This window comes from Scyliorhinus canicula, chromosome 5, assembly GCF_902713615.1.
Source record: "Scyliorhinus canicula chromosome 5, sScyCan1.1, whole genome shotgun sequence".
Classification (NCBI taxonomy): domain Eukaryota; kingdom Metazoa; phylum Chordata; class Chondrichthyes; order Carcharhiniformes; family Scyliorhinidae; genus Scyliorhinus; species Scyliorhinus canicula.
The window spans coordinates 115717429-115741517 of NC_052150.1; the positions used below are offsets into that span (position 1 = coordinate 115717429).

Consider the following 24089-nt stretch of genomic DNA (forward strand, 5'->3'; position numbering starts at 1 on the left):
GTAATTTCCTGGATTATCCTTGCTAGCCTTCTCAAACAAAGGAACAATATTAGCTATTCTCCAGTCCCTGGGACCTCACCTGTAGCCAGTGAAGATACAGAAAGATTTCTATCAAGGCCCCAGCAATTTCCTCCCTTGCCTCCCTCTGTATTGAGTATTCTGGGGTAGATCCCATCAGGCCCTGGGGACTTATCTACCTTAATGTTTTTCAAGACACCCAACACCACTTCCTTTTTGATCTCAATGTGACCCAGACTATCTACACACCCTTCCTCAGACTCATCATCCACCAATTCCTTCTCTTTGGTGAATACTGATGCAAAATGCTCATTCAGTAGCTCGCCCATTTCCTCTGGTTCCACGCATGGATTCCCTCCCCTGTCCTTTCCCTGGCTACCCTCTTGCTCTTTATATATGTGTCAAAAGCCTTTGGATTTTCCTTAATCCTGTTTGCCAATTACTTTTTATGACCCCTCTTAGCCCTGCTGACTCTTTGCTTAAGTTCCTTCCTACTTATATTTCTCACAGGCTTCATCTGTTCCCAGCCTTCTACCCCTTAAAAATGCTTCCATTTTCTTTCGGGCTAGGCTCACAATATCTCTCGTTATCTAAGGTTCTCGAAACTTGCCAGGGCAGCATGGTAGCATAGTGGATAGCACTGTGGCTTCACAGCACCAGGGCCCCAGGTTCGATTCCCTGCTGGGTCACTGTCTGTGCAGAGTCTGCATGTTCTCCCAGTGTCTGCGTGGGTTTCCTCCGGGTGCTCCGGTTTACTCCCACAGTCCAAAGACGTGCAGATTAGGTGGATTGGCCATGCTAAAATTGTCCTTAGTGTTCAAAAAATGTTAGGAGGGGTTATTGGGGTTTGGGGGATAGGGAGGAAGCAAGGGCTTAAGTGGGTCGCTGCAGACCCAATGGGCCAAATGGCCTCCTTCTGCACTGTATGTTCTATGTTCTAATCCTTCTTCCTCACAGAAACATGCTGGTCCTGAATTTCTATCAACTGACATCAGAAAGTCTCCCACATGCCAGATGTTGATTTACCCTCAAACATCTGCCCCCAATTTAGATTCTTCAGTTCCTGCCGAATATTGTTATAATTATCCTTCCCCCAAATTAGCACTTTCACCCGAGGACTACTTTTATCTTTATCCAACAGTACCTAAAAACTTACAGAATTATGGTCACTGTTCCCGAAATGCTCCCCTACTGAAACTTTGACCACCTGGCCGGGCTCATTCCCCAATACCAGAGCCAGTATGGCCCCTTCCCTTGTTGGACTATCTACATATTGATTCAAGAAGCCCGCCTGGATGCTCTTACAAACTCTGCCCCGTCCAAGCCCCCAGCACTAAGTGAGTCCCAGTAAATATAGTGAAAGTTAAAATCACTCATCAAAACAGCCCTGATGCTTTAACACCTTTCCAAACTCTGCCTACAAATCTTCTTCTCTATCTCTCGCTTGCTGTTAGGTCTGTAGTAAACTCCCAACATTCGGACTGCACCTTCCTATTCCTGAGCTCTACTCATATTGCCTTGCTGCATGAGCCCTGATGTATCTGCCCAAAGTACAGTTGTGATAACTTCCTTAGCGAGTAGTGCAACACCTCACCCCTTTTACATCCCCCTCTATCCCATCTGAAGCATCTAAATCTTGAAACTTTAGCTGCCTATCCGGTCCCTCCCTCAACCAAGTCTCTGTAATGACAACATCATAGTTCCAAGTACTAATCCAAGCTCCAAGTTCATCTGCCTTACTTGTTATACTTCTTGCATTGAAACAAATGCACTTCAGATCACCAGTCCTGCTGTGTTTTGCATCATCTCCCTGCTCTTCTTCGGAGTCTTACTGGACTTATTCACTAGTTCCACCTCATTTATTTCACCTTCTGACCAATTACTCAGGTTCCCATCACCTGCCACACTAGTTTAAATCCTCCCATGTGACACTATCGTCTTGCTTCTTTGCACTGGTTTGCTTCAAGCTTCCCAGAGTTCACATTTCAATGTTATTCACCCACCCGATTTTTCTTCCTCTTCTTCTAACCCTCAATTTATCCTTCTATTTCTGCATTGGTTCCTAGTACAGCGCCACGGTAATTAGCATTTCTGGACAATTGCCAGGTAAATTCTTACATGGGAAACTTACCAGAGGGACTCCCCAGCACATCATTGGGGTACCTCTATATGCAATGCTGGGGAACCAAGAAGTTATGGGCCTCTGTGTTTTAACTAGGCCTGCCATAGTCTCTAGATTTTTCTATGTTCTGGCTACAAAGTTGGGGTCATCTGCATATCCAAGATGCCATATGCTACAACCTCCTTCGAAGCAGCCACATCTCTCTAGTAACTCTTTCTGCACAGCATTAAATACACAGGTGACAGAAGACACTCTAGCAGCTAAAACTTTGTGGGCAGCTTTTTTTCAGATTAATGCCAAGCCTCATATTCTTCACTGCTGACAGCAAAATCTAAGCTTTTAGTCCACTAAATCTTCACTCAGCCGGTCAATGGCTCTAATATCCTTCCTACAATGTGATGCACAGTATTGTACAATGCACCAGGCTCAGTTTTTCTGATCTCATTAATTTTATGACTCAACCCACAGTTTTCTACACCTGTAAGCTCCAAAACAAAAAGCAATTCACAGAAAGATAGATTATTCAGTGGTTTTCTGTGAAGCAAGCACACATTTATTCAGATGCCAATAGCTATTTGGCAGTGAGTGTTCCCCCACTGGTAATAAATACATCCTATTTAATGAAGCATAGAAGACTGCAACTTGATGGGGCAAGCTGAGGCATGTAGATGCCATCCAATTAGCAAATTTATCAGAAACTTTTATACAAGCTGCAAATTTATTGTTTTTTGTAATTTGCATCCTTACACAAAACTAGATAATTACTGTTGGTTCAGCTAATATCCACCTAGCTGAACTACCTCGTTCTTTAAAATTGGTGAGCAAATAAAAAGAGATTGAGCACCATGGGCGGGATTCTCCAGTCACCAAAATCACGTTTGCCGATCGGACGGAGAATCAAAGTTTACGACCAAATTGGGGGCAGCGCCGCTTTCACAATGCTCCACCACCTCCAAAGTGATATATTTGGCGACGTTGCCGGAGGCCCGACCCCCGATGCTCCGCCCCCGACTGGCCGATTTCCCAATGGCGTGGGTCTCTCATGTTCTCCTCTGTCGGGGACTCAGCGTGGCGGCTACATGCTTAGTCCAGCACCGCCAGTCAGGGTCGAGCGGATCCGCGGGGGGACAACATTATTCGGGGCTGGAGGAAACCGTTTGGGGGGGGGGGGGGGGGGTGGGGGGTGGCCGAACAAGGGCCAGGTCCACGTGCAGCCGCTACCATGTAGCACGCCACAGCCGCTGCAGGCCGTGCACACACGCGGCCACAGACCCTGCAATTCTCCGGGCCGTATCAGCAGCTGGAGCTGGGTGCTCTACGCTGCCGTCCTGCTAGCCCCCAGCAAAACGTGGAATCAGTGGCTGCTTTATACCATTTTCTCTGGCATTTCCCAGGCCGGTGTGGGTGATGTAGCCCCAGAATCTGAGAATCCAGAGCCCGAACTTGCAAAAGCAAAACATTATGGACGGGATTCTCTGTTGGCCCACACGACAATTGGGAAAGGTGATTGGGCAGGGAGTCGGTTTTGACGCCAAAGTCGTAGCGGATGACAGGTACACGCCAAATCGTAATACCTCGACAGCGGTATCAATGCGCTCCATTCTGCATACACTGCAAACGCCATTTGCATATCATTAGCAGGCCTGACCCAGCATTCTCCGGGGGCCTCCGGGATTCTCTGCCTCCACTGCGGGAGGGGGGGGGGGGTTCCCGTCGGCGAGGTTCACTTTGTGCTTTTAAGAATCGAGAAACAGACACTGACTGTTATGGGATAGAGAGGAGGTAGGATTGGAGATGTGAGACAGTGGGCTGCCGGTCCTCCTACTGGCTGGGCTTGGCGGGGGGGGGGGGGGGGGGGGGGGGGGCAGGCCTGGGATGACTGGCCGCGGGTCCCTCCACAGGACTGGTGTCCAAGCACGTACCACCATTGCCGCGGCCTGCAAACCATCTTGCTGCATACCCCACTGACCACCCGGGTTCTGCAGAGTGCCACCGGCTGAATAAGTGCCCTCAGCCCCCACCCCACATCCCATGCTCAAACATACCATACCGTGTCCCCCCCCCCCCCATACTCAAACATACCATACCGTGTCCCCCCCCCCCCCCACCGCCCAACCAAACCGGCTGCCAGCCGCTGGCAGGGAAGCACATGACCCCACCCAAGGGCAACGCCCATGTGACCACCAGGTGGGCACCAGACGGGTGCCATGGAGCGTACCGCTGGTAATGACAGCGCCAGCCGACAGTACTTCTGGCAGTAGGGGCGGGAACCAGGGCCAGAGGGCCCCAGAGTGCTGGGCACCGACAGGGGTGGGAAACATACTGTGGATCCTGCCCTCATGCCACCATCTAGCCCAGTAGACCTGGTTGGGCATGGGGTACCCATGCTGACATGTCAGCCTTTTACCCCCTGCAGACAATGGATATTGGAATATAACCAGCAATGGTGGCCTTCCTGCTCGTCACCACAGCCCTGGGGGGTGCCCTGCGGCTGTATGAGGAAGCTGCTGCAGCAGAGCCTGCCCCCCAGTGAAACATGAGGCAGCCGGTAAGGATGGCGAGCCGGCCGCCCAACAGGCCGAGGAGGTGGAAGAGGTGCAAAGGAGGCACCACATGAGGCCTCAGGTGTACTGGCAGCAGATGTCATTCAAGGACCTGCCTGACTGGCCACGCCGAAGACTCCAGCTGAGCAGAGGGACAGTGCGACACATCTGCCAGATTATGGTGCACCTGGCACCACAGGGGAAGGTGGAAGGTTGTCCGCTCCCACAGGCCGTCAAGGTGATGGTCGCCCTGAACTTCTACACCATGGGACCTGTCCAGGATCTCAGAGAGCTTGGTGCACAGTTGCATTCATACCGCCACAGAGGTCCTACATGTGATACATAACTGCCACACTACGGGGTGCGAGTCCTGGCTTGGCAGTAACAGCGGGTATTGTCCGTGGGATAGAGAATGATGACAACCGTTCTGCGATGAGCTCGTGCTCCGCATTGTAGGACAACATCTAATTCCTGCCCACAGTAGCACTTTCCACCGCCCACCTGGTTGATCCCTGCATGCGAGCTGGCAATTCCATCACATGTTCCGATTGAATGCCTGATGTAGCGGAGGTTGGAATGGTTTTTGGGGGGGGGGGTCCCTGTCCCTGCCACCACCCCCCACTCCACATCCAGCCCAGACCAGCCCACCCCTCACACCCATCCGACAGAGCACCAAGGCAGGTTGTAACACTGTGGACAGGTGTTTAATGTGCAAACACACATACAGATTTGTGCCCTAGCCTCTATCGCTAAACTGTGCCCTGCACCCCTGCCAACTTAACTGCTGTCTAACTTTCTGGTCTTACAGGCCCTAACGCTACGCATAGATGGATCCCCAGATGGAACATCAGGAGTGGAGGCGGCCTGCTGTGATTCCTGCCCTGCATCCTGGGTCCCCTATGGCAGCTGTCTTCTGGGACGACCGGGCCTGGATGGGCCCGGCTGCTGGTCAGGTGTCCTTGGTAGCATGGTACCACCCTGTTCTGCCCACTGCCCATGTGATGCAACGGGGGTGGGGGGAGTCCTGAAGTGCTGCGGTGTACCCTAGTACATGGCTGCTTGTGAGAAGGCAATCCTGTCTGGGGCCTCGGCCACTGCCTGCAGAGTTCCCCAGACAGTGGACATGCGGATCCATGGCTGAAACCCTCGCCTACAAGGCCTACACTGCAGACGCCACCCATGTGGTGTTGGCCTGGGTAGCACTCATGATAGGCACCACCTCCTGCTCCTGCATGCGGTTGGACTCCTCCAACTGCGCCTGCAGGTGCTGAATGCTCACCAACAACCCCTCATGCAGTCCCTGGCTCTGCGACTGCATCTCCACAATCGATGGCACTGTCCATTCCAGAAGCCCAAAACCGACTTGACGGCAGCTAGTCTCTGGAGTCGGCCTGTCCCTGACCATTTGCGCCCTCAAATTTCCTACCTCCACCTGCTGTACTGGAGCATGTCTGTAGTGCCCCAGGAGCCTCCACAATAAAGTGCATCCAGGGCCCTCTACTCTGCTGCAGTGAGGGGCTGCAGGTCCCACTCCCAGTAGTTATGGGCCACCTTCTCCTGGGAGGGAGGGGGGCGGGCGACAGAAAACACTTAGCACTACACAGTTCGACGCATGCAGCGCAGGGGCTGGATAGCTGGTAACTTCAGTGGCGAAAGGCACCTGGCCATGGTGCAGGTTTGGCAGCCCAATGGGTGTGGGGTGGTGCCAGGGCAGAGTGCCGGCTACTCACCCTGATGTAGTCATGCAGTTTCTTCCAGCACTACTGGCAGGTCCAGACGGTGTTGCCCATGGCGCTAACCACCTCTCCCACCTCTGTCCAGGTCCAGCAAATGGCGGTGGCTGGCAGCCTCCTTCTTACTCTGGGGTACAGGGTCCCCTGCCTCTCCTCCACGGCGTCTAACAGGGTCACCAGTTCTGCCTTGGTGAACCTTGGGGCCACGCATCTTGCTACCATCGTGTTGGCTGGGATAGTGTGTGTGGGGAATGCGGTGTGCATATGCAGCTGCAGCTTGTCATCCTCCTGAGTGTCAATCACAGAGAAAAACAGCAAATCCGGCAGCTTTTCATTGGAATCGATTGTATTCTACTTGGCGCCAGATCTATCCGCTTAGCTGTCACTGAATCGGTCCAGGTGCGGCGCCAGTTTTGCTATCGTAGAACTCCTCCACGAACCCTGCCCCGGCGCCAACACTTAGTCTCAGGAACAGAGAATCCGGCCGTATATCTTTCATGACCTCAGGATATCTGATGATATTTCACAACCAGTGTGAATTATGAGCCAGAGGTTGTGGTCCACATTGTGGTACCAACAGCATAGGTAGGAAGAGGGTGATGGTCTGAATGCACTTCATGGCGTTAGGAAAGAGATTAAGAAATTAAAAGGCAGAATGTCAAAAGCAGTAATCTCAGGATTACGCCAAATGCCACATGCTAGTGAGCATAGGAAATGGAGGATCCAACAAATGTACGCATGGCGGAAAAATTGGTGCAAGCATTTGAGGCATTGGTGCTGGTTCTGGGCCAGATGCGACCTGTACAAGATAGACAACTTGTACCTTGGCAGGACCGAAGCTAACATCCCCACAAGGAGATTAGTTCGAGCTGTTGGAGAGCATTTAAATTGGACTGGCAGGGGGTTGGGAAACTAGAGGGAAGGAAAACTGATAACAGAAAGTAGAAAAATAGTAAGCAAAATTAGAAGGCAAACAAAATGAAGGCAAGCATCAAATAGGATCAGAAAACGGAGTACGATTAAAAAGACAAAGGTAAGGGCACTATCAGAATGCACACAGCATTAGCAACAAGAGGGATGATTTGAAGGCACAAACAGAGGTAATTGGGTATTAATTGTCGTTACAGGTGTGGTCACAAGGTGACCAAAACTGGGAACTGAATATTTATCGGTTAGGCAAATGGAAAAGTAGGTGGGGTAGCACTGTTAATAAGGGACAAGATCAATACATTAGTGAGAGGATCGTGGATCAAAGGGTCAATATTTAGAATCATTTAGCATGGAGCTAAGAAACAGCAAGGGGCAGCAGTCATTGGTTGGAGTTGCTTTCAGGTGACCAAACAGTGGTAGAAACATCGGGCATGATACAAATCAGAAAATTAGAGCTGCATGTAATATTGGGAATGCAGTAATAATGGACAACTACAATTAACATATAGGCTGGGTAAACCTAATTAGCACAAATGCTGTTGAGAATGATTTCCTGAAGTGTGCAAGAGATGGGTTTCTGGAGCAGTACGTTGAAGAACCAACTAGTGATGAAGCTAATTTAGATTTAGTATTATGTAATGATAAAGGACTAATTAATAACCCTGCTGTGAGAGAGCCTTTAAGAAATAGTAACCATAATATGATAACATTTTACATTAAGTTTGAAAGTGATATGGTTAATTACAAAACTTGGATCTTACGTCTGAACAAAGGAAATTAAGTAGGTATGAGGGGCAAGTTGGCTACGGTGGACTGGGAAAATACATTAAAGATCTGATGGTAGAAAGGCAATGGCTAGTTTTTCCAAAGAAGTATTACATTGTCTACAACAAATATACTTTCCTCCAAGACATCAAACACCCAACAGGAAAGGTAAGTCAACCAAGGCTAACCTAAAGTAGTTAAAGATTACATTAGATCAAAGGGAGTGGCTTAGAAGGTTTCCAAAAAAGTGTTAAACCCAAGGATTAAGAGCAATTTAGAATCCAGCAAAGGAAGGCTAAGAAACCGATAAAGAAAGCGAAAAGAGAATATAACTGCAAGCCAGTGAGAAATATAAAGGCAGACTGTAAAATCTTCTATAGATATATAAAACAGAAAAGATTTCTGTATATAAAAAGGTAAAGACAATTGTGGGCTGGCTACAGGCAGAGACAGGAAAATTCATCATGGAGAATAAGGAAATGGCAGAGAAACTAGACAATTACTTTACATCTATCTTCATGACGGAAGACAGAAAAGCTCACAACCAAGATACTTATGAAAATGAAGAACTGAAAGAAACTGGTATTAATAAAGAGATAATACTCGAAAAATAAATTGGATTGAAGGTTGAAATAATTCCATATAATGTACAAAAGACAACAAATCACCAGTGTGCATTTCCTCAGTGCTTATTTTATAAGCTTTTGCCTGTCTTAATGCTCCTACCCAGTGTTATCTTAGGATTTTCCTTGCTCTCCTAATTTCCTTTTTAAGTTCCTTCTTACACATCCTATACACCTCTAGGGCGTCTGCAGTTTTGAGCCCTTGATATCTGCTAGAAGTCTCCCTTTTTTGTCATGATCCAATGCTGTATACCCCGCGATGTGCAGGGTTCACCGGATTTGTTGGTCCCACCCTTTTTTTCTGGATTGGATCATGTTGGCCCTGTACACTCCCCATTTCCTTCTTGAATGCATCCCACTGTTTTGTCACAGATTTACCTAAAAGTGCCTGCTCCCAGTCCACTCTGGCCAAACCATATCTGATCTGATCTTATAAAATCAGGCTTCCTCCAGTTTAGAACTTTGATCTCAGGCCCATCCTTGTCCTTTTTCATAACAATCTAATCAAGTTTCAATTTCAGAATATGACATGCATGGTACTGGGCATTACATAATCGTCTGCAGTACCCTGTCCTATTTGCAGCAGGAACTTCTGGGTGGAGACCAACCTCAGCAATCACCTATGCACTCAACAGAACCTACCAAGCACCTCAGTTGATGAACATGGTCATTTCGGTGCAAAGGACAGACAAGGTTAAAATAATACATCCAATGAGCTTTGGTAGAAGTATTTTATAAATCAGCTTTTGTTCTAAACATTAAGTTGTAAAAAGAAAAAAAAAGAAAAGAAAAATAGTTGCAGGTGTCTGTCATAATATCCACTCATGTATATAATGAGATGCAGACAGGCAGTGATTGACACATAGGATGACCAGTAAGCATACAACATGGTACAGCCAATCACCAGACAGGATACTACCACTATAAAGCCAGAGGGCACTAGGTTTCCCACTCTCTCGGGACCCAGCTACTGAGACAGTCAGAGTCCACGAGCTAGCAAGTGCAAACACCATGCGGTAGCTAGTAAGTCTGGTCAGGCTACTACAAGGTCACCAGTCAGATCAGTATAGTGTCGACCCACAGCTGAATATGTATAGCAGTTCTATAGTTGAATAAAACAGTGTTGGATCTTCTCCAGCGTTAGACATCTGTTTCTAACTTCCCTGCATCGAGTCCACATCGAACCAACCTGCCTAACACATCAGTGTCAGTGCTGGACAACGTGGAAATTGTTTGAAAAAGTCATCCAGACTCGAGACGTCAGCTCCCTTTTCTCTCCACAGGTACAGTCAGACCTGCTGACCTTGTCCAGTATTTTCTGTTTTTGAATGTGGAAATTGTGTAATTTTTGCACCCATGTCAGCACCACACACACTTACACAGATATACTACAACCACATGGGGGAAAACGGTAATATTACCACAGCAGTTTGAGACTTCAGTTTCCCATAACCAACTATTTGGTGCAATTTGCACTGTAGTTAACATTAGCTTAATTTAGGTCATGTCAGACCCTTCCAAGTATGAAAATTGAGGTACAGATTTTCATCTAGGCTACATGTTTTCCTGAGCTGAATTCAAACAGTTGCTGGAATTTAAAAGGTGTGTTCCAACTATCTCGGTTTCCTTGGTACTTTCAAAATAAACACATTTGGTAGAATGCCATGTTCTTTTACTAAAAAGCTGTTTGAAATAGCAATGTATTTAATTAACCTCAATGTAACGTGCATTAATTAATTCAGATGTCAGCAGCAGTTACACAAGTTAGTCTTTACTCATTAATCATCATTGATAAGTACAAATATTAAAGCAATGACAGGTCCAATGAGCAGTTAGAATGCCTTTAGGAATTTAAGTATAATGAACAAAGACTGTCACTTCCTCCTTAGTTTGGTTGTTTGAATATCATTGTTTGTAGTTACCTGGCTTCACATTTTTTTTATCTGATAATAGTAATAAAAGGTGGAGCAACACTAACCTGCCCAATCCTTCATTAAACTTTCTAATGGTCATAATCCAATCAAGCAGTTGCATTATTTAACCAGTTTAAGATTGACTTGGATTTTTTGGTGAAGTTAATACTGCCTTTTTCACTGGGTTTCTTCAATTGAGCATGTAGATTCCCCCCATGCAACACAGTCAGCAGACTGAGATGGGCAGCCACGACCCAGCCTTTGCAAAAGCCCCAGCAGCTGGGAATAACAACCCATGTGGATGCATGAGCATCTGCAACCTGATACTATGGGGGCAACAACTAATATTAATCCAGAGGCCGCCACTCCATAATAGCACGTACTGTAAAGTGTGCTCCACTGTAAAGTTGCCATATAAACTGGCAACTGCAGTCTGGAACATAAAATATGTATCCATTTTTAAAAGTTTAAGACTCCAAACAAGATTTAAAAGGGCATTGTGTGCATTTTGAGTGATTGCATTTGGCAACCCAAGCACATTTTACTAGATATTTTAATGCAAATTATGCTCCAATAGTTTTGCATTTATTATTGAAATGACCAGCATAGCCACTTGGCAAGAGCTCGATTTTACATTCATAGGGTTGGACATAGTTTTCTTGAGAAGTTATTTTTCTACTTATAAGGAATGCATAATAAGTTATTCCAACATCACATGGATTACTAACAATACCCAAAGCAGTTTACAGTGATCTGCATCTCTATGGAGTTTTAGACAATGCAAATTTACAGAAAAAATATTTGCAGCAGAAACAAGTATTTCAGTGCTCAGAAGGCAAGACTTTGCTCTTGTGGTGCAATGAAGTGGTTACTAAATTGTGCGCTTGGGTATTTTGCAATGTGAAACCACCAACACAGTAACTCCCATTTAATTACATAGTAATTGCATCTAAAGTTCTGATCTTTCTCCAGTTCTTCAGTAACCAGGGTAGCAGGCTTAAATTGTTTATGTGCATGAAATACTTGTTAAAACACAGATTGGCTCTGGCACAGTGGTTAGGACTGCTGCCTACGACATTGAGGACCCAGCTTCAATCCTGGCCCCCTGTCTGTATGGATTATCCCCTTGTCTGCGTGGGTTTCAACCCCACAACCCAAAGATGTGCAGGTTAGGTGGATTGGCCATGTTAAAATGCCCTTAATTGGAAAATAAATAATTTTGCACTCTAAATTTGGTTAAAAAAAACACAGATTGGCTCATCATGTGAATTATTACCCAGTTGCACATTTCATCAAAAACGTGCTCTCAGAATCCAGCAATCAAACTGTATTAATATCCAAGACAGCGGGCTACTACTCAGGGAAATAAATTCCAAAGATAATTCAACAATGTGCTACATCATTCAATAACTTCCTACCATTTCTTTATATTGTTTTGCAATTGTAGTCCAAATACCAACTTGTTTAATAGATATTTATATCTAAATTTGTTCTCCAAGGATAGCCAATTTTCTCACTCCCTTCACAGGTCTGGAGATATCTTAGAAGATGGGGGAGACAGAAGAAAGACAGAGCGGAGAGAGAAAGGCTAGTCGAGGAGGTACTCAAGAGTAGACAGGAGTTACGCAGAGACCCCCCGAGACGGGGCTACTGAAAGAGCGCCGGAGGCTGCAGGTGGAATTTGACCTGCTGACCACTGGGAAGGCGGTAGCACAGCTGAGGAAGGCCAAAGGGGCTGTCTACAAATACGGGGGAGAAAGCGAATAGAATGCTGGCGCACCAACTTCGCAAGAGGGAGGCAGCCAGGGGAATTGGGGAAGTACGAGATAAGGAGGGCAACACTGTCATAGACCCAGAGGGGGTGAACAAAGTCTTTAGGGCGTTCTATGGTAAATTGTATAAATCAGAGCCCCCGCCAGGAGGGGAGGGGATGAAGCAATTCATGGACCAACTGAGGTTTCCAAAGGTGGAAGAGGATCTGGTGGAGGGACTGGGGGCCCCGATAGAGCTGGAGGAGATGGTAAAGGGTCTAGGGAACATGCAATCGGTCAAGGCCCCGGGGCCAGACGGCTACCCTGTAGAATTCTACAAGAAATTTTGAGAATTGCTGTGCCCACTCCTACTAAGGACCTTTAATGAGGCCAAAGAGAGAGGGACCCTCCCCCCCCCCCAAAATGTCACAGGCTTCGATTTCACTCATCCTCAAACGAGAGAAAGATCCGTTAAAGTGTGGATCTTATAGACTGATATCGCTCCTGACGCCAAACTGCTGGCCAAGATCTTGGCTGTTAGAATTGTGGACTGTCTCCTGGGGTGATAGGGAGAATCAGATAGGCTTCGTCAAGGGCAGGCAATTGAACTGCAATGTACGGAGGCTCCTAAACATTATCATGATGCCCCCAGAGGGAGGGGAGGCAGAAATAGTGATGGTGATGGATGCAGAGAAAGCCTTTGACCGGGTGGAATGGGAGTACCTGTGGGAAGCACTAAGAAGGTTCGGATTTGGTGAGGGGTTCATAGGTTGGGTCCAGCTACTCTACCAGGCCCCCGTGGTAAGTGTGTGCACGAACAGGGTGAGGTCAGAATACGAGGCAGGGGTGCCCCCTCTCCCCGTTATTATTCGCCCTTGCGATAGAGCCGCTGGCTATAGCGCTGCGAACTTCAAAGAACTGGCAGGGGTTGGTTCATGGGGGGCGTTAGGAGCATCGGGTCTCGTTTTATGCGGATGATCTGCTCCTATACATCTCGGACCCACTAGAGGGGATGGGGGAGGTGGTCATGCAGATTCTGAAGGGCTTCGGCAATTTCTCGGGGTACAAACAAAATTAGATGAAAAGCGAGATGTTCGTGATCCAAGCTAAGGGGCAGGAAAATAGACTGGGAGAGCGTCCGCTGAAGTTGGTCGAGAAGAGCTTCTGGTACCTAGGGGACACAGGTGGCTCGAAAGTGCGATGCCCTCCACAAGCTTAATCTATCTCGGCTGATAGAGCAGATGGAGGGGGACTTCAAAAGGTGGGACATGCTCCCTCTATCTTTAGCGGGGAGGGTGCAGACCGTTAAGATGTCAGTTCTCCCCAGATTCCTGTTCATCTTCCAATGCCTTCCCATCTTCATCCCCAAGTCATTCTTTAAGCGGGTGAACAAGATCATCTCGGGATTCGTATGTGCAGATAAGGCCCCGCGGGGAGTAACGAGACTGTACCTGGAGCGCAGTCGGGAGGGGGGCTGGCACTGCCAAACTTTTGCAGCTACTATTGGGCGGCTAACATAGCCATGATTAGGAAATGAGTATTGGGGAAGGGTCGACGTGGGAGCAGTTAGAGACAGCCTCATGCAAAGGTACCAGCCTAGGGGCACTTGTAACGGCACCTCTGCCATTCTTGCCGGCCCGCTACTCCTCCAGTCCGGTGGTGGTGGCGGCATTAAAGATCTGGGGTCAGTGGAGAAGGCACAGGGGGGTGGAGGGAGCCTCAGTTTGGACCCCGATATGTTCATTCCTGATTATTTTGCTGTCAGTCTGGATTCAATAAAATCTGAGATGGATTTGCAGGTATCATATCATTTAATAATAACTAACTTGCAAGGCGGACTCAATCCATAGGAACTCAGGACACACACACGGTCTTCTGAGAGCCCAGGATAAAGAGAACCTCAGGACAAAGGAACACTGGAGATGTACTTCAAATTACATCAAGATTCGCATACAAACTTCCCATTGGTCATTTTACACACCTCCTGACCTGGTCATATATCCTAATTGGCTCACTTATCCTGGACCTCTTGTTACCCAGCATCCTTTTCACTATTCTCTCCACGAGGCAAAGCTCCCCTCCCCCTTCCTAGCCATGCTGTGCTCATCCCTTTGTTCTCTGTCTGTGAACACATTACCCACAGGGTCCTACTGTCCATCATTTTCGTTTGTTCACTTCCTCAGATACTCAACAATCACAGATTTGTCCCGGGCAAGCTAGACGGAGGATTTCAAAGCTGGCATAGGGCAGGCATTAAAAGGATGGGGGACCTGTGCAGAGACAGGACTTTTCCCAGCCTGAAAGCGCTGGAGGAAAAATTCAGTTTTCCCTCTGGAAATGCTTTCAGATACGTTCAGGTAAGCGCCTTTCTCAAAAAACAGGTGGCATCATTTCCGCTGCTACCACCACGCAGGATACAGGATAGGGTGGTCTCCGACACCTGGGTAGGGAAGGGGAAGGTGTCGGACATCTATCAGGAACTTCAGGAGGCAGAGGAAGCCCCAGTGGAGGAACTTGAGGGCAAATGGGAGGGGGAGGTGGATGCGGGCCTGTGGGTGGATGCTCTAAACAGGGTCAATTCCTCTTCATCATGTGCCAGGCTTAGCTTAATCCAGTTTAAGGTGGTCCACTGGGCACACATGACAGCAACCAGGATGAGCAAGCTCTTTGGGGTTGAGGATAAATGTGCGAGGTGTGCAAGAAGCCCTGCAAATCATGTTCATATGTTTTGGGCATGCCTGGCTCTTAAGGGATTCTGGCAGGGATTTGCTAAGGCAATGTCCAAGATTTTAGACACGCGGGTGGTGCCGAGTCCAGAGGTAGCGATCTTTGGTGCGTCAGACGATCCGAGAGTTCAGGAAGTGAAAGAGGCCGACGTATTGGCCTTTGCCTCCCTGGTAGCCCGGAGACGGATCCTTTTAACGTGGAGGGACTCGAAGCCCCCGAGTGTCGAGATCTGGGTTAGTGACATGGCTGGGTTTCTCAGTCTCGTGAAAATAAAGTTTGCCTTGAGAGGGTCCATGACGGGGTTCTCTCGGAGGTGGCAGCTGTTCCTCAACTTTCTAGGAGAGCAGTAAATGTCAGCAGCAGCAGCAGCAACTCGGGGGTGGGGGGAATTGTTACATAGTATTGTTCTTTTCTCTGTATATGGCTAACATTTATTTTATGTTACTTGTTGCGAACGGTTATGCAAAAAATATGAATGAAAATAATTTTTTTTTTTTAAAGATGGGGAGACCGCCAGCTCGCAGGTTATCACTGCTTTTATTTAGGTAAACAACATATTTGGTTTTCTGCAACCTAAAAGAAGCCAAGGAAGCTTGTCCATTTTAATGCATGTATGAACAGTTAACCTTGAAGAAGTGCTGTAACTCAAACTACTTGAGGTACGTCTGTGAGTCAATACTTCTCACTAAAGTTACCTTCACCTTTAAAAATGCATAACCGACACCAATATTTAGGGGAAGCACAGTGGTTAGCACAGTTGCTTCACAGCTCCAGTGTCCCAGGTTCGATTCCCGCCTTGGATCACACCCTCTGCACGTTCTCCCCGTGTTTGCGTGGGTTTTCTCCGGGTGCTCCCGTTTCCCCCACGGTCCAAAGATGTGCGGGTTCGGTGGATTGGCCATGATAAATTGCCCTTAGTGTCCAAAAAAGGTTAAGTGGGGTTACTGGGTTATAGAGATAGGGTGGAGGTGTGGGCTTAGGTAGAGTGCTTTTTCCAAGAGCCTGTGCAGACTTGATGGGCCGAATGGCCTCTTTCTGCACTGTAAATTCTATGATTAATGGTAAACAAAAAAGAACTAATCAACTATGACAACTCACAGGAAAAGTGTTACAGAAAAAAGAAAAACTGCAAATGCTAAAATACAAAACACAAATAGAAAATGCTGCAAGTGCACAGCAACTGAGGGAAACCATCTGTTAAAAATTCTACTTGGAACTATTCATCAGAATTGGTGATGGCTCTCACCCAAAACATTAGCATAGTCATCACGAAGCGGTTTACTAACCAGCTGTGTGTTTACAGCATTCACTGCTCCTGTTTTACATCAGCAAGAATATCTATGGCATGAAAATATTACTGAGATGAAAAACACCCAACTGTATACAGACAATGCATCATTATGCTAAGAGGAACTCAAGCGCTTCAGAAGATTTTATATAATTGCAATTGTCCAAAGCAGCTTACCGGAGACTGATTGATAGCAGTGTGATTGCCATGGAGTGGAGATTGGCGGTCCTTCTCCTTATTGTGCCGACTGCTTTGCTTACTGCGCTGGAGCTGCTGTCTCAGTTTGGCAATCTGCTATAATAATTGGATACAAATAATGCAAAATTACAAGCCGATAAGGTGATCCACATTCTTATGCATATTAGTAATAAATTAACCATAAATCACTTCCATGACGCGTTGGTACAGCTGTGCCATGGCTGAAGGCAGCACTCACCAGATACCGCCAAACCATCTCAAAACTATATAAAATAATGGTTATCCTGTCAACATAATGGGTCCCTCTCTCCAAACATATTCAGTTACTTTATTTGAAATGTACTCCAATTCAAAAAGTAGACTAACATTTTTTTACACTTTATCTTCCAGTCTATCTGGCCACCATATTTAAAATTCCCACTGCATCATCAAATGTTTATAGATATGACAAAAAAAATTCAGAAATATACGTCACTTAATATGAATTGACATCTCCATGACAACAAAGAAAGCATCCATTTCGCTCAGCACAGATGCTGCCACATCTGAGTTTTCCGGCACTTTTAAAAAAAAATAAAGCATGGTTCTGCTGTCACTAATTCTCAAACAGAAATGACCTTTCTAAATGATTTTCCTGTACCATCTCCACCCATTGAAGGCTAGTCTTCAATTTCAGACTTATTCATCCTATACACTATGGGGTTTAGATGCCTGCACCGTTGAAGGGCATTTGGCCCACTATGTCTATACCCACTGCTTCCTAGCACAATATAGCAAATTGATTCAAATGATTTGCTCTCTTTCCATCGGCAAGTTATGAAGCTGTTAAAAAAAAACTACAGGCATTTGAAATCTTTACTAAGAACATAAATGAGCAGAAAAACACCTAACTGTATACCGATAATACACTATTACACTAGGAGTAATGCAATCAATCGGGTTTACTGTTCCATAGAATCATAGAATGGTTAGGACAGCGCTTGCCAGACTAGATGCAGTAAGGATGATTTCGCTGGTTGGGGAATCCAGAACCAGGGGGGACAGTTTCAGGTTAAGGGGTAAACCATTTTGGGCTGAGAGGAGAAAAACCTTCTTAACTAAAAAAGTAGTTAAATTATGGAATTTCCTAACACAGAAAGCTATGGAGGCTAAGTCACTGAATGTATTCAAGAGATAGAATTTAATGGTATCAAAGGATATGGGGAAAGAGGGACTTCCGGTGTGCATCATGGAGTGAGTGATCACACAGAGGCAGCTCCTGCCTAAGGTTGCAGAAAAGAGCTCTTTTTTGGGCAGCACGGGTTGGAATTTCGATGAAAAGGCGTGGGTGACTGTTCAAGGAGTATTTTCCCCCAGGAATAGGATGTTTCTTGGTTATCAGACCCTCAGAAACAGTGCAAGATTTGTCTGAAGCAGCAGCAAACAAAAGCCTCTGCAAGCATGCAAGCGGGGGAAGGGCTAGCTTATAGGTCTCAAGCTGACCTGAGGGCCTTTATGAAAGCTGAATTCTAGCAGCAGAGGGAAGAACGGTGAAAAGATCTCACCAAGGCCATTGAAGAAGCGGAGACGGACTTCCGGTAGCGGTGATGCGGAGCTAAGCCGCACGTTCAGTGGCTCCCACTATTTTCGGACTTTGGGGCTCTTTTAAGGGCTTGTAGTGGTGCTGTTTGGACTTTTCCCCGTGTGGGAACACTCCTTCTCAGATTCTCCACCGGTGGATGGCCTGGGCTAGGAGTGGAGCGGTCAGAAAATCGGCTTTGCAGGTGCGGCTAAGCCGCACCGCAGCTCCCGCTACTTAAGGACTTTTGGGCCGATTTGAGGGCCCCAAACGGCGCTGTCTCGACGAATCCCGGTGGGGGAAGGTGTCTAGAGGAGCATTCCCCATAATTTATGGTGCTCACCCGGAGTGGGGCAAAGGAAAAAGCTGCAGCAGCTCCCCAAGAAAAGCGAGGGAGGAAGGAGAAAATGGCAGCCGGCGGAACACCAGAGGACTGGTGGAAGTGGGCGCAGGGGCAGCAGGCCTCTCTTCTGTGCTGTTTTGCGGAGCTGAAGGCCGAGTTGCTGGACTCCCTGAATGCGACTACCAACAAGCTGCTTGGGGCTCAGGCGGCCCAGGAGGTGTCTATTAGGGAGTTGCAGCAGCAGGCCGCTGAGCGGGAGGAGGAGGCCATGGTCCTCGTGGGGAGTGGAGTTGCACGAGGCACTTCACAAAAAGTGGCAAGACCGCTTGAAGGAGCTGGACGTTCGCACGAGGCAAAAGAATTTGAGGATCCTGGGCCTGGCGGAGGGGCCGGATCTCCCGTCGTACGTGACCACGATGTTGAGCTCGTTGATGGGAGCGGGGTCCTTCCATTTGCCCCTGGAGCTTGAGTGAGCTCACAGAGTGCTGGCCAGGAGGCCTAAGGCAAATGAACCCCCGCGGGCGGTGCTGGTGCAGTTCCATCGATTTAGTGACCGGGAGTGTGTGCTGCGCTGGGCCAAGAAAGAGAGGAGCAGCAAGTGGGAGAATTCGGTAGTGCGAATCTACCAGGACTGGAGTGCGGAGGTGGCTAAGCGGCGGACCGGGTTCAACCGGACGAAGGCGGTGCTGCATGCCAAGCAGGTCAGATTTGGAATGCTGCAGCCTGCGCGTCTGTGGGTGACATATAAGGACCGGCACCACTACTTCGAGTCCCCGGAGGAGGCGTGGGCCTTTGTACAGTCGGAGAAGCTGGACTCGAACTAGGGTCTGGGGACACACTATGGCCGTTGCTGTTTTCGTTGTTGCTGTTCTTCAATCTTGACACGTGTTTTTTTTTATGCTGGTTTTCTTTTTGCTCTGTTTCCGGGTGGGTTTGTCTGTTGGGTATGGGTGTGGGGTATGTGGGGAAAGTTGGGGGTATGTGCTTTATATGTTCTCTTCTGTACGGGGCTGGGGGTTGGGGTGAAACTGGATTTTGAGGAGCTGCGTCAGAAGGGTGGGGTGTGGCAGTGTGAAAGCGCGGGCTTTCCTCCGGTTGTCCGCGCTGCGGGGCAGGGGGGGCGGAGCTGGAGGTGGGGGCGTGGCCTCTACTGGTTTTCTTTCCCGCGCTGAAGCGGTGCCAAGGAGGTGTGGCAAGAGGGGGATGACCCCATGCCGGGAGGAGATGAGTTTTGGCAGGAGCTGCCGGGTCAGCTGACTCACGGAAGTACCATGGAGGGTGCGTCGCGGCTAGGAGGGGGTCCTAGCCTGGGGGGGTGGGGGGGGGATACCGGGTTGCTGCTGGAATGGCCAGGAAGGAGCTGGCGTGGGCCGGGGGGGTAGAGGAGAGGCGTTATCGCCATGGGGAACGGGTCAGGTGGGGCGAGCTGGCCTGGGGCGAGCAGTTGATAAGCTATGGCTAGCCGGCGGGGGAGAGGGGCAGGTTGCCCTCTGATCCGGCTGATTAGCTGGAACGTGAGGGGGCTGAATGGGCCGGTTACGAGAACTAGGGTATTTTCTCATCTGAAGGGGCTGAAGGCGGACATGGCTATGCTCCAGGAGACCCACTTGAAGGTGGCGGACCAGGTTCGTCTGAGGAAGGGGTGGGTGGGGCAGGTTTTTCACTCAGGACTGGACGCGAAGAACCGGGGGGTGGCGATTCTGGTGGGGAAGAGGGCGGCGTTCAAGGCGGCTGAGGTGGTGTCGGACAAGGAGGGCAGATATATTATGGTGAAGGGTAGGCTGCAGGGAGAGAAGGTGGTGCTGGTTAATGTATATGCCCCGAATTGGGATGATGCTGGCTTCATGAGGCGCTTGTTGGGCAGCATTCCAGACCTGGAGGCAGGGGGCCTGATCATGTGGGGAGACTTTAACACAGTGCTGGATCCCCCACTGGACCGATCCAGTTCAAGGACGGGTAGGAGACCGGCGGCGGCCAAAGTGCTGAGGGGGTTTATGGACCAGATGGGAGGGGTGGATCCTTGGAGGTTTGGGAGGCCGAGAGCGCGGGAGTATTCCTTTTTCTCCCATGTCCATAGGGTCTATTCCCGAATAGATTTTTTCATCCTGAGCAGGGGATTGATCCCGAAGGTGCAGGATGCAGAGTATTCGGCCATAGCGATTTCAGACCATGCTCCGCACTGGGTTGATCTGGAGATGGGGGAGGCCCGGGACCAGCGCCCGCTCTGGCACCTGGATGTGAGGCTGCTGGCTGATGAGGTGTGTAAGAGGGTCCGGGGAAGTATTGAGGGGTATCTTGATACCAACGACACGGGGGGGTCCGGGTGGGGATGGTCTGGGAGGCTCTGAAAGCAGTGATTCGGGGGGAGCTGATCTGCATCCGGGCCCATAGGGAAAGGAGGGAGAGAAAGGAGAGGGAGAGAGTGGTGGGGGAGCTCCTGGATGTGGACAGGAGATACGCGGAAGCACCGGAGGAGGGGTTGCTGGGGGAACGGCGTAGTTTGCAGGCCAAATTTGACTTGTTGACCACCAGAAAGGCGGAGACACAATGGAGGTGGTCGCAGGGCACGGTATACGAGTATGGGGAGAAGGCGAGCAGGATGTTGGCGCATCAGCTCCGCAGGCGAGATGCGGCTAGGGAAATTGGTGGAGTGACGGATACGGGTGGGAATGTAGTGCAGAAGGGGACAGAAGGAAATGGGGTCTTTAGGGACTTCTACGAGGAACTGTACCGGTCAGAACCTCCGATGGGGAGAGGGGGAATGGAGAGCTTCATGAACAGGCTATGGTTCCCAAGGGTTCAAGAGGAGCTGGTAGAGTGGCTGGGGGCGCCGATAGAGTTGCAAGAGCTAGTCAGGGGGATTGGACAAATGCAGTCAGGTAAGGCGCCGGGGCCGGACGGGTTCCCGGTGGAATTTTATAAAAAGTATGCGGATCTGGTGGGCCCCCTGTTGGTGCGAGCCTTCAATGAGGCATGGGAGGGGGGGGCTTTGCCCCCGACGATATCGCGGGCACTGATCTCTCTGATCCTGAAGCGGGATAAGGACCCCTTGCAGTGTGAATCATACAAGCCTATCTCGCTCCTCAATGTTGACGCTAAGTTGCTGGCGAAGATCCTGGCCACCAGGATAGAGGACTGTGTGCCAGGGGTGATACACGAGGATCAGACAGGATTTGTCAAGGGACGGCAGCTCAACACGAATGTGCGGAGACTGCTAAATGTTATTATGATGCCGGCAGTGGAGGGGGAGGCGGAGATAGTGGTGGCGCTGGATGCGGAGAAAGCGTTTGATAGAGTTGAGTGGGGGTACCTGTGGGAGGTGCTGGAGCGGTTCGGATTCGGGGAGGGATTCATCAAATGGGTGAGGCTGCTCTACGCGGTTCCGATGGCAAGTGCAGTTACCAATGGAAGGAGATCGAAGTACTTTAGGCTCTACCGTGGGACCAGGCAGGGGTGCCCCCTGTCCCCCTCGCTCTTTGCACTGGCGATTGAACCTTTGGCTATGGCGTTGAGGGAGTCAGGGAGATGGAGGGGTCTGGTGCGGGGTGGGGAGGAACATTGTGTATCGCTGTATGCGGACTACCTGCTGTTGTATGTGGCGGATCCAGAAGGGGGAATGCCGGGGGTGATGGAGCTGTTAGCGGAATTTGGGGGCTTCTCGGGCTACAAGTTAAATTTAGGCAAGAGTGAGGTATTTGTAGTACACCCTGGTGATCAGGAAGAGGGAATTGGGAGACTCCCATTTAAGAGGGCAGTGAAGAGTTTCAGATACCTGGGGCGCAGGTGGCCAGGAGTTGGGGGACTCTCCATAAGCTTAATTTTACCAGGCTGGTGGAACAGATGGAGGAGGAATTTAAAAGGTGGGACATGGTGCCGCTATCGTTGGCGGGTAGAGTGCAGTCCGTCAAAATGACAGTTCTCCCGAGGTTCTTGTTCCTTTTTCAGTGTTTGCCCATCTTTATCCCTAGGGCCTTTTTTAGAAGGGTGACTAGCAGCATCATGAGCTTTGTTTGGGCGCATGGGACCCCGAGGGTGAAGAGGGTCTTCTTGGAGCGGGGTAGAGATGGGGGGGGGCTGGCGTTACCCAATCTCTCGGGGTATTATTGGGCGGCCAATGTGTCGATGGTGCGCAAGTGGGTAATGGAGGGGGAGGGGGCAGCATGGAAACGGATGGAGAGGGCGTCCTGTGGAGATACAAGCCTGGGGGCCCTGGTAACGGCACCGTGGCTGCTCCCTCCTACGAGGTATACCACGAGTCCGGTGGTGGCGGCTACCCTCAAGATTTGGGGGCAGTGGAGGCAACATTGGGGAGAAGTGGGGGGCTCAATGGAGGCTCCGTTAAGGAGGAACCATAGGTTCGTCCCGGGGAACATTGATGGGGGATTTGAGGGTTGGCACAGAGCAGGCATCAGACAGCTGAGGGACCTGTTTATTGATGGGAGGTCTGCGAGCCTGAGGGAGTTGGAGGAGAAATTTGGGCTCCCCCCAGGGAACATGTTCAGGTATCTGCAGGTAAAGGCATTTGCTAGGCGGCAGGTGGAGGGATTCCCTTCGCTTCCCACGAGGGGGGTGAGTGACAGGGTGCTTTCGGGGGTCTGGGTCGGAGAGGGGAAGATATCTGATATCTACAAGGTTATGCAGGAGGCGGAGGCGTCAGTAGAGGAGCTGAAAGCTAAGTGGGAGGAAACTGGGGGAACAGATCGAAGACGGAACATGGGCTGATGCCCTGGAGAGGGTTAATTCTTCCTCCTCGTGTGCGCGGCTTAGCCTCATCCAATTCAAGGTGCTGCACCGGCCCACATGACTGGGACGAGGATGAGTAGGTTCTTTGGGGGTGAAGACAGGTGTGTCAGGTGCTCGGGGAGTCCAGCGAACCATGCCCATATGTTCTGGGCATGCCCGGCACTGGAGGAGTTCTGGAAGGGGGTGGCGAGGACGGTGTCGAGGGTGGTGGGATCCAGGGTCAAGCCAGGATGGGGACTCGCGATTTTTGGGGTTGGGGTGGAGCCGGGAGTGCAGGAGGCGAAAGAGGCCGATGCACTGGCCTTTGCGTCCCTAGTAGCCCGGCGAAGGATCTTGCTACAATGGAAGGATGAGAGGCCCCCAAGCGTGGAGACCTGGATCAATGACATGGCGGGTTTCATTAAGCTAGAGAAGGTCAAATTCGCCCTGAGAGGGTCAGTACAAGGGTTCTTTAGGCGGTGGCAACATTTTCTCGACTTTCTGGCTCAACGATAGGGTACGGGGACAGTAGCAGCAGCAATCCGGGGGGGAAGGGGGGAGGGAAAAGGTGAGGGGGGGCGGACGATGACTATGTTTGTTTATTTAATTTAAATTTATTTTTAAGTTCTTTTGTTGTTCATTGGGGTTGGGGGGGTGGGGATGGGATACATGCGTCGATACGGTCTAAGGGTGTTACAGTTATAATGGGTTATTTTGTTGCATTTCATTGTTTGTCGTTATGTTTTATATTTTCTGTAAAAAATTCCAATAAAATTAATATAAAAAAAAAAGGATATGGGGAAAGAGGGAATATGGCATTGAGATAGAGGATCAGCAATGATCATATTGAATTAC

The 24089-nt window shown here is 49.2% G+C and overlaps 1 protein-coding gene across 3 annotated transcripts in view; it reads right to left on the reverse strand.

Annotated features, from left to right (window-relative positions):
- The window catches only part of LOC119966193 (glucocorticoid-induced transcript 1 protein-like), a 252601-nt gene that overhangs the window by 80481 nt on the left and 148031 nt on the right, over nucleotides 1-24089 (reverse strand). For all 3 annotated transcript variants that reach the window (XM_038797519.1, XM_038797521.1, XM_038797520.1), the window contains one exon: nucleotides 16591-16707. In XM_038797519.1, coding sequence (XP_038653447.1) covers nucleotides 16591-16707 — 117 coding nt within the window. The remainder of the gene's footprint in view (nucleotides 1-16590; nucleotides 16708-24089) is intronic.